General features: G+C 39.8%; 1 protein-coding gene across 5 annotated transcripts in view; it reads left to right on the top strand.

The window, feature by feature from the left end:
* Positions 1-14,138, top strand: part of Adipor2 (adiponectin receptor 2) — a 70,472-nt gene that overhangs the window by 38,051 nt on the left and 18,283 nt on the right. For all 5 annotated transcript variants that reach the window (XM_031383170.1, XM_031383169.1, XM_031383171.1 and 2 more), the window contains one exon: positions 13,528-13,785. In XM_031383170.1, the coding sequence (XP_031239030.1) occupies positions 13,615-13,785 (171 nt within the window). In that variant the 5' untranslated portion in view covers positions 13,528-13,614. The remainder of the gene's footprint in view (positions 1-13,527; positions 13,786-14,138) is intronic.

Genomic DNA, 14,138 nt, shown 5'->3' with positions numbered 1-14,138 from the left:
AAAAAAGGTCTTCAGGTATCGAAGTAGAAGAGGGAGACTGGTTAGAGAAACCTATAGTGTTAGGATTAGGTGATTGCTGCAGCAACACATTACAGAATATATTTAGAGGTAAAACTCTTTAAGTCACTGTGATGTCTATGAAAGAGTTCTGGATTTGGTTAATTGAGGTGGGAAGGCTTAAATGGCACCAACTCTAAATGTTGGTGGCACCACTTTATGGGATGGGTTCTTGGACTCAATAAAAAGGAGAAAGTGAACCAAGTATGGCTGTTTATCATGTCTCTGCCTCATAACTTTGTATGCAATGTGACCAGCTGCCTCAAACCTTGCTGCTGTGACTTCACCTTGATGGATTGTCTCCTTCCACTGTGAGCCAGAGCAACCCTTCCTTCCTTAAGTTGTTGTTGTCACATATGTTGTCACATTACTGGGGAAAGAGCTAACAGACAGTACATGCATGACACAGAAAGGTGGGACGAGTCAATAATGCCATCACTGAATCAGACAGGCTTAACTACTGAAGAACCTGTACAGAGGCTAGAGTTTGCCAGGAAGTATACCTTTGAGACAAACAATCTGTTTGGAATGTAAAAGCCCTAGCAAGTACTATAGGTAATGAGTGCCAGGTTCATTAGAATGACTATTCATGTTATTAAATGATTTTCTTTAGAACTATTTTTTTGTTTTTGTTTTTGTTTCAAGATCTCCCCACCCCCACGGGGTCCCATATATACTTAACTAGCTGAGGATGACCTGGGATTTCTGGTACTTATCCTATCTATGGGGATATAAGGAAGAGAATGAAATTTACAAAAGAGAAATGAGTAAGAGTAACTTTTAAGGATTATCTTTTTTTTTTGGTTTTTCAAGACAGGGTTTCTCTGTGTAGCCCTGGCTGTCCTGGAACTCACTCTGTAGACCAGGCTAGCCTCGAACTCAGAAATCTGCCTGCCTCTGCCTCCCAAGTGCTGGGATTAAAGGCGGGCACCATCACAGTCCAGCTTTTTTTTTTTTTTTTTTTTTTTTTGGGTGTCTAGTTGGCTGTTTCTTTTTTGAGATATGACTTCGATGTGTGGTCATAGCCTAAATTCCCTGTTGTAGCCCTGTCTGGCCTCAAATGGATGGCAGGCTTTCAGCCTCAACCTCCCTAATTCTGAGATTACTGGTATGAACTCCCACATCTAATCTAGTTTTTTAATTTTAAAATTAACATCTATTAGCCATATGGGTTTTGCTGTGACATTTTCATTTATGTTTATAATGCATTTTGATCATATTTACCTCGAGATCTTGTTCCCTTTGCCCTTCCATTAATCCTTTTCTTAAGTAGGCCTCTTATACTTTCATGTCAGTTTTTTACTTTCATATCTTTTTGGGGGGTGGTATGAACTAGTGAGTTTCATTAGGGATTTTTATAGGAGCATGGGTGAGCGTTTACTTACCAATGGTTATACCAGTGAAGAAAATGTTCCTTCCCACCCTGTTTTATTTTTATTTATTTTAGAGATGGACAGTAAAGGGCATCTACCCTTGGTACTACCTCCTAAGTCCTATATGTGTTTGTGTGATTTTTTTTATGCACATGTAAGTGGAGGTACCACAACTCCCTGCCTTGGCATCAAGTTTTTGATGACAAAAACTAAAACAAAAACAAAACAGCAACAAAAAGCCCCAAACCACAGAATCAGGGGATAGGGCTTATTCAAAGGAACCAAATAAATCCTTAGAAACTGTCTACAAGGAGGCACTGAACCAGACGGTAGGCACAGCCTAAATATCTTAAATTTTATTGGGGAACTAAATGAAAACCACAGAGAAGTAACTAAGAACAAAGAAATGGAAGTAATACAAGGAATTGAACAAATTCTGAAATTGAATAGTATAATAACTGAATTGAGGAGGCCATTGTTAATGTATTACTTTTCTTTCCTTGTAGCTGTGACAAGATACCAGACAAACTGTAAAGAAGGATAGGTTTACTTTGGCTTATAGTTACAGTGGTTCTCAACTTGTGGGCTGAGACCCCTTTGGCAAACCTCTGTCTCCAAAATATTTACATTATGATTCATAACAGTAGTAAAATTACAGTTTCAAAGTAACAACAAAAATAATTTTATGGTTGGGGGTCACCATTGTAGTGTGTAGTTTTTGCTAACCCATAAACTCTGGGCAGACTACACTACCAGCCTTCACCCAGATATCCTTGGATACACACACATATACACCCCAGTTAATCTTAAAATGCCTTTGCTAACTCAACAACTGGGCACTGCTAGATCTCCCCTGTCACCCCAGGCATAATCAGATAGAGTGATCATTGGCCACTTCAACAGAAAACTCAACATGGCTGGTCACCTTTTCTCCCTCTGAAGCATGGTGAGATTCCTCCTCCCTCCCTGTGTCTGCTAGTTTGCCTGCTGGGGCCCAGGAATCTCACCTATTCTGCCCAGCTCATTGGCCCCTAGCGTCTTTATTGATGGATCAAGAATCAGTTGGGGAACAGGACCTTAGTTAGCATCAACCTCCCTCCCACCCCCAACTGTATTAAAGGGTCTCTGGCATTAGGAAGGTTGAGAACCACTGGTAAGAGAAAACCATCCATTTGTAGTAGGGGAGGTATGGTACCATCACTCTCTGCCCGATATCAGGAACATGCTCTTGGCTGCTGCTTCATAAGTTGATGGATCAGGAAGTAGAGGTCAGATGGAAACCAAGTTGGGCTATAACTTTCAAAGGTCCTAGTGCCCTTCTACCAACCAGGCCTCATCTCTTGAAGCTTCTGTAGCCTTCTGAAATAGTTCCACCTGCTGTTTAAAAAACAAAAAACAAAAACAAAAAAACCAACAAAAAAACCCAACCAAACAAAAAACAAGCTCCTGAGGACCTTCAAAACTTAAACAATTTAGATTTGAACAGGCAGAAGATTTGGTAAACTTGAAGAAATGGCATTTAACCTCATTTAGAAGTCTGAAAAAAAAAACAAATGAAAAATGAGCAGTGCCTAAGGAACTTTCAGGATACTATCAAGCAATCTCATCAGTATATTATGTGAGTTCTAGAGGGAAAAAAAGGGAAAGGACAAAGAGATTATTTTATTTATTTATTTATTTATTTATTTATTTATTTTCCGAGACAGAAACGGTTTCTCTGTGTAGCCTTGGCTGTCCTGGAACTCACTCTGTAGACCAGGCTGGTCTTAAACTCAGAAATCCACCTGCCTCTGCCTCTGCCTCCCAAGTGCTGGGATTAAAGGCATGTGCCACTACCACCCAAGAGATTATTTTAAATAAATAATGATAGAATAATTTTCTAATTTGACCTAAGAGTTGAATCTGTAAAATTACCAAGTTTAATTAGTTGGAAGTAACATAAACTCAAGGAGATGCACCCTGAGACACCCAAACCCTTGAAAACCAGGACAGCTTAGAAGTATCAAGAGAAGAGTGCCTGGCAAGGATTCTGCTAAATGCAGATTTCTTCCTTTTTAAAAATGATTTATTTTTTTTAAATGTGCTTTGGTGTTTTGTCTGCATTGTAAGGGTGTTGGATTCACTGGAACTGGAGTTAACAGAGTTTTGAGCTGCCACATGGATTCTGGGAATTGAACCTGGGTCCACTGTATCCATCAAAAGTTTTAAAAAAAAAATTAAGGCATTTTTGGAGAAATAAAAGCTGAGAACATTCATTACCATGAGATCTGCCCTACAAGAAATGACAAAGGGGCTAGGCTGTGGTGGCACACGCCTTTAATCACAGCACTTGTGGGGCAGAGGCAGGGGATCTCTGAGGCCAGCTTGCTGTACAGACGAGTTCCAGTATAGGCAGGGCTACACAGAGAAACCCTGGCTTGAAAGACCAAAGATACAATAAAATTGAGGTCTACCTGCCCTCATGGATTGTCGGCCAGCCATATATTGTCCACAAGGGAGCAGAGACAAAGATCTGGGGTGGTGGTGTTCGGAAGCCCTGTGAGTAAATAAGTAGGGTGAATAACCCCACCAGGACCAGCTGTAGATCAGTTTTACTTAGGGTGATTCAAGGCTTATAAAGTTTTGGGGGACAGAGGGTAGGAACATCCAGGATTGTCAAAGATTGTCTTAGGGCACTGGAAGGCCTCATTAGCATTTGGGAGCATTTCAGGGAATCCCAGTTGCTGGCTGAACAGGTTCTAATCAGGAGAAAGGAAATTGATCCTGTAATCTAATTGGGACTACATGACATTCTGTAGGTAGAGGCATAAGTGGGGGCTTAGGATTCCCCAGACAAGGTCAGAGAAAGAGAAGCCCAACTAATGAAGGGAGTCTTCCATATTGCCCAGAGTCCAGAGGCTATCCTGTCATGGACTTCCACCTTAATTTGCAGTTTCCCCACAACCAAAACCAAACCAAACAAACAAACAAAAATGCCAAAGGAGAGTCCTTTATGTGCAAGTGAGCTACTGGCTAGTAACTTGGAGCCAAGTAAAGAAAATGGTCTGTGTTAAATGCAGAAGCATTATGGTAACACTGTATGAATGTTTTAACAAATACCTTTGTAAAAAGGAACCAAAGAAAATTTGAATGATACAATAAAATCGAGGAAATCACTAGAGTTTATTAACATGTAGCAGTTGCTTTCTTTATATAATTCATCTCTTTTATAGGATTACAAAGTGAAGGAGTAAAATAATTATATACAATGTCATAGCATACATTTACATCTGCTCATCCAGTTATTTGTCTTTTTATTTAGACAGGTTTTGTAGCCCAAGCTGTGTAGCTGAGGATGTGTCTGAATTTCTGATCCTGCTTCTGCCTTCCAAACACTGTTGTTATTTTAGGCAGTGGCACTGTACTCAATTTATGTGGTGATAAGAGATGGAGCCCAGGACTTGGTATATGTTAGGCAAGTGCTCTACCAACTGCGTTATGTTTCTAGCTATGTTCCTATCCTCAGAGATAGAATTTGTGACTTCAGAGATCTAAAGTAGTGAGTGAGGTGGGAAGCTTTGTAGCCGTGTGTTTATAATGCAGTTGAAGTTAAATTCATGTCTTAATTGGTTTTGTGTTGCTATGACAAAGTACTTTAGATTAGGTAAAGAATAGATTTTATTTTCTCATAGTTCTCATTGCAAAGAAGGTACTGGCAGCTTTGGTTTGTGGAGAGGGCTGCTTCTGGTTCCAAGAGGGTTTTTGTTTTTTGTTTGTCATGTCCTTTGTAGAGGCGTATTCTTACACCTGATGTGGGCTAAACTTTATTAATGTTGTGTATTTGTCTTAGTTAGAATTTCTGTTGTTGGGAAGAGACACCATGACCATGGCAACTCTTATAAAACATTTAATTGTGGCTGGCTTACGGTTCAGAGGCTTAATCCATTGTCATCATGGCGGAAAGCATGATGGCATGGTGGCATGCCAGCAGACAAGGCGCTGGAGAGGTAGCTGAGAATTATAAATCTGGATCAGCAGGCAGCAGGAAGAAACAGTGAGCCACTAGGTCTGGCTTGAACTTCTGAAACCTCAAAGTCCACTGCCAAGGACAAACTTCCTCCAGTGACCACATCTCCTAATAGTGCCACTCCCTATGGGCCTATAGGGAATTTTTATTCAAATTACCACAATATTCCTTGCAGGTTTTTTTTGTTTGTTTGTTTTGTTTTGTTTTGTTTTTAAAAAACTAGGGCATTGGATAATATATTGTGGCTGGTTTGATTGCTTCTTACACCTTCTTTCCAGGGTTCTTATGTACTTGTCTATTTGCTTAGTGATTGACAGGTTTATTTTAGTGAAGTCTATTTATCTCTGCTATATCATGCACTACTTGGTCCTGGAAACCTGATTGGGACAGCTAGAGAATGAAGCAAGGACAGATACACAGATGTGTACTGAAAAGCTTTCTCTGATGCCACAATACATTCCTTTATTTATAGTACAAGACACTGGTTAGCGTGTCCCTGTAGAAGGGCTTTGTAGTCTTAGGACGCTGGTGTTGCTAGATGTGGAGGCTTTGCTCCTTCCTATAGGTCTGAGCCATGGGGCTTCTTGTAAATACACCATTCACTCAGAGCTTCCCCTGCTCCCCACAAGCCTCTGATAGTATTCCTTAGGGAGCTACGGTTTGGGATGTACCTTCAGTTACCCTGGGAACAATAGTCTTGCTTTTGTGTGAGACTTTTTTTCCTGGATCATACTGTATTGCTTAATTGCTAAATGCTGTGCAATTGCTTTGTTGATTTCTACTAACACCCTAGCTTAAATTGTAACTTGTTACACAGAATAATCCAAATGCAGTTTTCTTTGAAGGAATCACTTTTGAGTTCAGTGTTTAATTTTTGTTCCAATGCTACTGACAATCTCCCTGATAAAATCTCCCTGATAATATTCTACATCCTTAAGTGAAGTTACTCTGTATCTTTTTTGTTGGGGTAGGGTGTTAGAGGTTGAACTAGGGATTCACCCATGCTTAGGTGAGCATTCTACCACTGAGATATATCCTGGTACTCGATGTTCTCTTTAGGCTTGAGCCTAAAAAGTGTTCCTTCTGTTTTTCACCCTGGACAAAACCTTCCCAGTCAAGCGTGCTGATATATACCTTTAATCCAACAACGGAGGCAGGGGCAGGTGGGTCTTTGAGTTCAAAGTCACCTTGGTGTACAAAGTGAGTTCTAAGGTAGTCAGGCCCACACAGAGAAACCCTATCTTGACAAAATTGAAAATAAATAAATAAATAAATAAAAATTAACCTCTCCATGCTCTATGGGATGGTGTGTAGTCTGTATCTCTTCTGGTACAGAACCACTGCCTCCTTGGCTGCCTCAAGGGTTCTTAGCACTGCTTTTTCTAAAATAGTATTTCATGCCTAAGATGGGGAGAGAGGGCTTCCAGCGAGGAGGAGCAGAACTGATAGAGGCACTTGATTCTGAAGTATGCTTGACAACTACAGCAGGTAGCTAGGGAACAAGAAGTACTGATGTGCTCTGGGGAAGAAACCTTTCTGAGTGTTCGAGTTGGGGGGGGGATATATACACACATACATATACATGTATATATGTGGGGTAGGGTGTTGGAGGAAAAAATATGGAAATATATAGGGTGTTGGAGGAAAATACATACATATATATATACATATATGTGTGTATATGCATATATGTGTGTGTGTGTGTGTGTGTATATATATATATATGGAAGTAAGCCTCAAAATTCAAATAGCACCCACCTTTAAAAAATATTCATGTTACTTTAAATTATGCGTGAGCAGGTTTTTCTGTGTGGGGTCTGTGCATGTGAGTGCAGGTGTCTTCAGAGGCCTGAGGTACTGTACCCCTTGCTCCCCAAAGCTGGAATCACAGAGGGTTGATTGTGAGCTGCTGGACATAGAACTGAGAACCAACTCTGGGACGTCTGTAAGATCAGTGCTGTTACCCTGAGCTGTTCTCCAGCCTCCTTTCTTCCTAATATCGTTTTTCTCCCCTTCCCCTCTCTTCTGTGATATTGATATATACATGTTATGTGTGCTCCAATCACATTATGAGCTTTCTAATTTATAATGGTTTATTTCATTATTAATAGGTTTATTTTTTAAAAAATATTTAGTTTTGCTTCATAGGTATGTGTATTTTGCTTACAAGTATGTCTGTGTACCACATATGTACCTGGTGTCTGAGGAGACAAGAAGAAGGCACCAGAAGTCCAGAATCTCTGGATGCTAGGAACCAAACCTGGGTCTCCTGCTAGAACAGCTATTCTCTTAACTACTAAGCCATCTCTCTAGTTTTGACTATTGTAGGTTTCATTAGTAAATATAATAATCTGAAAATTTGTCTTTCTGCTTACAATTTTTTATCCCTCATTTCTCCATCATTTAAGTATTTAATTTCTAGGATAGAATTGAGTTGTAATGTTGATAAAAGCAATCCTTCATATATGTTACTTTATTTGTTTGCTTTTGGTTTCAAGGTCTTGTGGTCTAGTAGGAATTCATTTTCTTCAAGTAGGTGGAGTGCAAATAGGCAAACTGTAGTAAATGATTCTTTAGAACCGTCTAAGATTAAGGTATCTTAAGGGTATTTTATTTTGTTAAGTTTTTGGTAACCTGAAGGTTTACCTAAATTATTTCTCTTGCTTTTTCTTTTCGATGCACCCCCCCCTTTGATATAAGGTCTTACTATATATTCTTGGTTGGCTTGAAACTTGCTCTCTAAGCCCAACCATTTCTCTGGAACTCAGAGAAATCAGCCTGTGGTGGTGGCACACGCCTTTAGTCCTAATACTTGGGAGCCACAGGGAGGTAGATTTCTGAGTTGGAAGCCAGCCTTGATTACCTAAAGAGTTCCAGGCCAGCTAGGGCTACACAGAAAATTCTGTCTCAAAACACAACAACAATAATAACAACAAATTCCAAACCCAACAAACAAAAAGGAATGTGCTACCATGTCCAGCTGCCACTGTTTCTTTCATTTTTCTTTCTTTTTTTCTTTTTGAGATTTTATTTTGTGTGTATAAGTGTTTGCCTCTGTGTATGTCTGCACCATATGTGTGCACTGCTTGAGGAGGTTGAAAAAGAGCTTTCTATTTCCTTGGAACTGTAGTTGTGAATGGTTGTGAGTTACCATGTGGGTCCTGGGAATCAAACCCAGGTCCTCTACAAGAGTAGTCACTGCTCTTAAAACATTGAACTGTATCTCCAGCCCTTACTTTTTTCTTTGTTTTGTTTTGTTTCATTTTGTTTTGTTTGGTTTCTCAAGACAGGGTTTCTCTGTGTAGCCCTGGCTATATATAGAGTCTTGGAACTTGCTCTGTAGACCAAGCTGGCCTTGAACTCAGATTTACCTGCCTCTGCCTCCCGAACGCTGAGCTTAAAGGTGTGCACCACCATGCCTGGTGCGAGATTGCCCCCCCTTCCTTCTAGTTTGTTTTAAATCACTTTATTGTGAAGAACTTATAAATAAAAAACACTCAAATAAGCACTTGTCTAGACCCAAAGTCTACATTTAGTTTACCTTCTGTACAGTTAGAATCGCCATTCTGAAGTCATGGAGCTTTGCTTGGAGTGTTACCATTTCAGTCTACGTTTTTATTACAACTCTCTACTCTACAAATCCATGACCAAGTTAAAACTAGAAAAAGATTAGCCTTGTAATGTTACCCTTTCTCTCTCTCTCCTTACATATTGTACTCTACCTACACTTAGGCTTAGCCAGCAGCAGTGTCCTTGGTCCATGTCCTTGCCTCTAAGTTCCTACTTTGAGTTCCTGCTGGACTTCCATCAAAGATGAACTATGACCTGGAAGTGTAAGGTTAAGTCATTTCCTTTCCCTAGTTGCTTTTGATCAGTGGTGTTTGTCGTAGCACTAGCATACTGCCAAACTTGACCACTTGAGTTTGATCCCAAGAACCCATATGATAGGAGAGAACCAATTCTTGCATGTTTCATGACTCTTTCTCCCCCATAGGTAAGTAAATGTTTAGTAAAAACTAAACATGTATCTTCATGTCTAAAAACATGCAAAAGTGCATTTATACTGATATGGTCAGCTCCAGTTCAACACAGGATTCTTTCTAGCTTTTACTTTTTTCCTTCCATATTAGTAATAACCTTTTTCTGCAATGAGAGACTTGGCTTCTATCACTCTAAATATGTTGCACATTTTAGAAATTAGATCTATTGTGTATGTGCAGGGGGATGGGGCCAGGGCCATGTGTGCTGTGCTGTGGCACACATGTAGAAGTCACAGAGTCATTTCTTTTAGAGTCCATTCTCTCCTACCACATGGGTCCCAGAGATTGAACTCAGGTCTTAGGTTTGTGACAAAGTGCCTTTTGCTGCTGAGACTTCTGGTTGGCTCATATTTGCATTTTTTATAAGGCTTCTATGTGATACTCTTCTATCCTGACCCAAAGACACTATGATGTAGGGTACTCAAGTCATCAAAGATGGACCTAGAGAAAGTGGCTCCAGGTGTGCTTGTCTAATGCCAGTGAATGATAAAAACAGATTCTTATGGGAGTATTCAAATGAGAATTCATTTTATTAAAAATTATTGTAGAAAAATGAAACAGTGGGAGAAGTTTCTAAGAGATGGGGGGAAAGCCTTTCAGTTTTTAGAGAAATTGGACAAAGGCTGAGATAATGTCTGTTGAGGTTGGTGAATTTTCCAGGCTATCTTGGGCTGAGCCAATGGAGGGCCCACACACACTATACTTGTCCTCCCTGGCTCAACCAAGGAAGTAACTATGCCATTGTTCATGTACTGTCCATCTAGTTAAAGATGGTTGAAACCCCCTGTCTGTCTCTGGCTCACTCCAGCTTGACCTTGACTGTTAGTCACTTGAGCAGTGTGACTTCCCTGATCCCCACTCCCCTAGCTCTCTGATTTCATGTTCACAGTCAGTTTGTAGCTGTGCTGTGGCAGAGTTAACTGTATCCCAGTCACCAAGATGTAGCTATAGTCTTTCTTGGCTACCTCAAGCTTCTTGCCTATAGGGTGGTCTAGGGTCATATCCTAGGTGGAAGCTAGCCCTTATTACTTACAGTCAAGTCTGTTCCAGTTAGTTGCATTAGGAGAAAAAAATGTATGAATGGATAGTAGAGCCTTAGAGAAGTTTCTTTCGCACAGGCCACCCAGCTTGTGGTCACTATCTCAGAGCCCTGTTCCCCATCCTGTCTGTCTAGCTTGGTTATCTCATACCACAAAGTCCTCTAGCCTTCAACACAGCATATGTGAACAGCTTGCACTTTTCACCATGGCCATTTATTTCCCCGTACTACCTACAGACAGCTAGTGTTCTCTCCTCTATCTCTATCTGTCTGTCTGTCTGTGTCTGTCTTTGTGTCTCCTTCCACCCCCCTTCTCTCTCTTTCAACATAGTTGTAGTCCTGGATGCCCTAGAACTCTTTTGTAGACTATGTTGGCCTTATATTCACAGAGATTCTCCTGCCTCTGTTTCCTAAGTAGTGGGATTAAAGGCATGTGCCATCGTGCCCAGCTAGAGAGCTCTCTTCCTTGCCTTGGCCTCCTGAGTACTGGGGAACCACTATATCCCCATTCAGGGATACTTTAAAAAAATCTTAATCTACTTGTTTTAGTTTGAGGTTGAAAATTTGTAGCATATACTGGCCTGGAACGTACTATACAGCCAAGCTAGCCTCTAATTTGTGATCTTCTTCCTCAGCCTTCCACATGCCGGGATTACAGGAATAAGTCAGTGTCAGATGAGTGTAAGTTATTTGTGATACAAACCGACTGACTTTAGGGCTCAAGTTGTTTTCCAAGTGCACCTCCATCTTCATTTTCCTGGGCATTAAAAAACATGTGTCCATGAAGTCTAAGAGATAGCTGGGTATAAAGCCAGCTTCTTTGTTCTTCATTGTACCCAGTGACTTTAATAAGTCGTCCTTCACCTTCAGTTTCCACATCTCTTAAATGGGGGCTGATAAACTAGAGTTGTGAGAGACAACTACATATAAGTTCTTTAGTAGAGAATTTTAAGTGTTTGTTCTCAGTAAACGATAGCTGCCTCTTGCTTTCATTAAAATGAAAATGGTTAGTATGAGATGCCTTTGTAAACAGTCAACTTCTGCTCCTTGCTTTGATACTGGGGATTGAATTTAGGGCCTTGCTCATGATAGTCAAGCTCTCCCACTAAGCTATATCAGTTTTCTTTCTTTTTACTTTTTATTTTGATGCATTCTTGCTGACCGAGTTGTTCAATAGACCTCCAACCTTCCACCTTTTTTGCTTCACCATCTTCCTAGTAGCTGGAGTTATAGCTTAACTATAAATAAATATAATCCATTAGCCTCGTCTCTCTTAGAGACAGTCATTTACTTGTTGCTATTTGCAAGCTAGGCAAGTGATTTACCACTTAGTTGTCTGTATAGTCTTTTTTTTTTTTTTTTCTTTTGTAAACAATTTATGTGTTTGGATATTTTGCTTGCATGTGTGTGTGCCGTGTTCATGTGTGGTACCTTTGAAGCCAGAAGAGGGCATTACATCCCCTGGAACTAGCATTATAGATTGTTGTGAGCCAACTGGACCTGGTTCCCCCTTAAGAGAAGTAAGAGATCTTAACTACTGAGCCATTTTTCTGGTTCCTGTGCTTTTTGCTTCGTGAACTTTGAAAGTGACTAGAGAAATCCTGCAGCAGTAAATGCAAGTCATTGCAGAGATTCTTGGCTAGTTCTTAGTTTGTGTGTCAACATCGGTATAACTTATTTATATGCAGGTATAACTTACATGCAGGTTACACATACACAGAGCAGTCTTGTTTTTCTTAATGGACTCTAGGCCTTTTCACTTTGTTCTTCTCTTCCCTTCCCCTGTGAGAATGTGTCTCAGCATCTCAGTGCATAGTATGTTCCTGGATTTTTCCTTCTAGGTGGATTAACTATGGTTAGTATATTTGTGTGCTATGAATTAAGACGTTTATGAGAAGAGCTTGGAAGGCTAGAACTTCTGGGGGATAAAATTATCACAGACTAATTAGGAGAAAGATGATTTAAGAAAGTTTTCACCATTCAAGACCATTGAAAGAAATATCTTATTTATTAGACATTTATATGCACAGCATCTTGTGGGATTGCAGGTATAAAAGGGCTATCTATGATCTGGTCCTGAATTTCTTGCTTTCGAGACTAGAATAACTAAAAAATGTCAGGTATTAAGCATGTTGAGTGTAAAATGTTGCTGTCATATGCATTGCATACATTTAGAGACTTTTCTCCTAAATACGTAGTAATTTTGCTTTTCTCATTTGTAAAGTAATAGTAACCCAGTATTGTATTGTTTAAATGAAGTTAGTTATATAAAATACAGCATAATATGTAAACTTAATGTACTGTTTTTACATTTAGGGGTGTTTGTTTGTTTGTTTTTGTAATAGTCTTTCCCTGGCTGGCTTGGAACTTGCTATATAGACTTGGCCTCAAACTCACAGAGATCCTCTTGCCTCTGTTTTCTTAGTGTTGTGATTATAGGGATGCACTACCATGCTTGACTTCAGTTAGTTATGCGTTAACTGAAGACAAAATGATAGGGTTAAAAAAAAGACACAGGCCAGGCAGTGGTGGCGCACACCTTTAATCCCAGCACTTGGGAGGCAGAGGCAGGTGGATTTCTGAGTTCGAGGCCAGCCTGGTCTACAGAGTGAGTTCCAGGAGAGCCAGGGCTATACAGAGAAACCCTGTCTTGAAAAACCAAAAAAAAAAAAAGACACAGGCAGAGTGGAGTGGAGTGTAAGTAGTCTTTTTGCTAATTCCTGACTACTTCTTCATGTGTGCGTCTGTGCTGGGAGCATGATTTTGAATACTTTCTAGTAATAATTTTATGTGCATAAATTCATATAGCCACATATTTTATAATTAATATAGATGGAAATATTACATGTTGCCTTTTTTCATTCATTAATAGATTTTGGCAATCTTTATTAGCAATGGGTATAGGTTTTTAAGAATACTGCTTTTTAGTGATTGAATTTTCGTTGCTTTTGTATATAATAACGTAGCTCATGTGTCTTCCAGCACTCATGTATATAACTTTCCTCTCCACAGGGTCAACTCACCATCCTTAAAAATCCATTTTCCCAAGAAGAAGGGACAGAAAGAAAAACCACTTTGTAAGAAAGGCTTTGGTATCCCATGAACGAGCCAGCCGAACACCGATTGGGGTGCACCAGGACTCCAGAGCCAGATATAAGGCTCAGAAAAAGGCACCAACTTGATGATACAAGGGGAGGTAATAATGACAACAACCAAGGAGATTTGGAGCCCAGTTTAGAGACACCCGTTTGTTCTTCCTATTATGAAAATGTAAGTTAAAAGTTTGGAGGGCGCCAGTAAAGTAAACATTTATGGAGATGAGAAGTGATTTAAAAAGGATATATATGTGTAATATATAATGTGTGTGGTTTTCCAGAGGAAAGGTAGAGATGTTGACTTAGTAAAAATATTTTTTTCAAATTTTACATAGGAGTGTTTTGTCTGCATATGTGTGTACCACATGTGTGTCTTACGCTTTCAAAGGCTTGAAGAGGGTGCCAGATTCCTAGAAGTGGAGTTACATACAATTGTGAATCACCATGTAGGTGCTGGAGCTTGAACCAGGTTCTCTGTAAAACCAGCAAGTGCTCTTAACTCCTGAGCCATCTTTTTTTTTTTTTTTT

This window comes from Mastomys coucha, unplaced genomic scaffold (assembly GCF_008632895.1).
Source record: "Mastomys coucha isolate ucsf_1 unplaced genomic scaffold, UCSF_Mcou_1 pScaffold20, whole genome shotgun sequence".
NCBI lineage: Eukaryota > Metazoa > Chordata > Mammalia > Rodentia > Muridae > Mastomys > Mastomys coucha.
The sequence above is the reverse complement of the archived record's forward strand: the minus strand, read 5'-3'. Positions and strand labels throughout refer to the sequence as shown.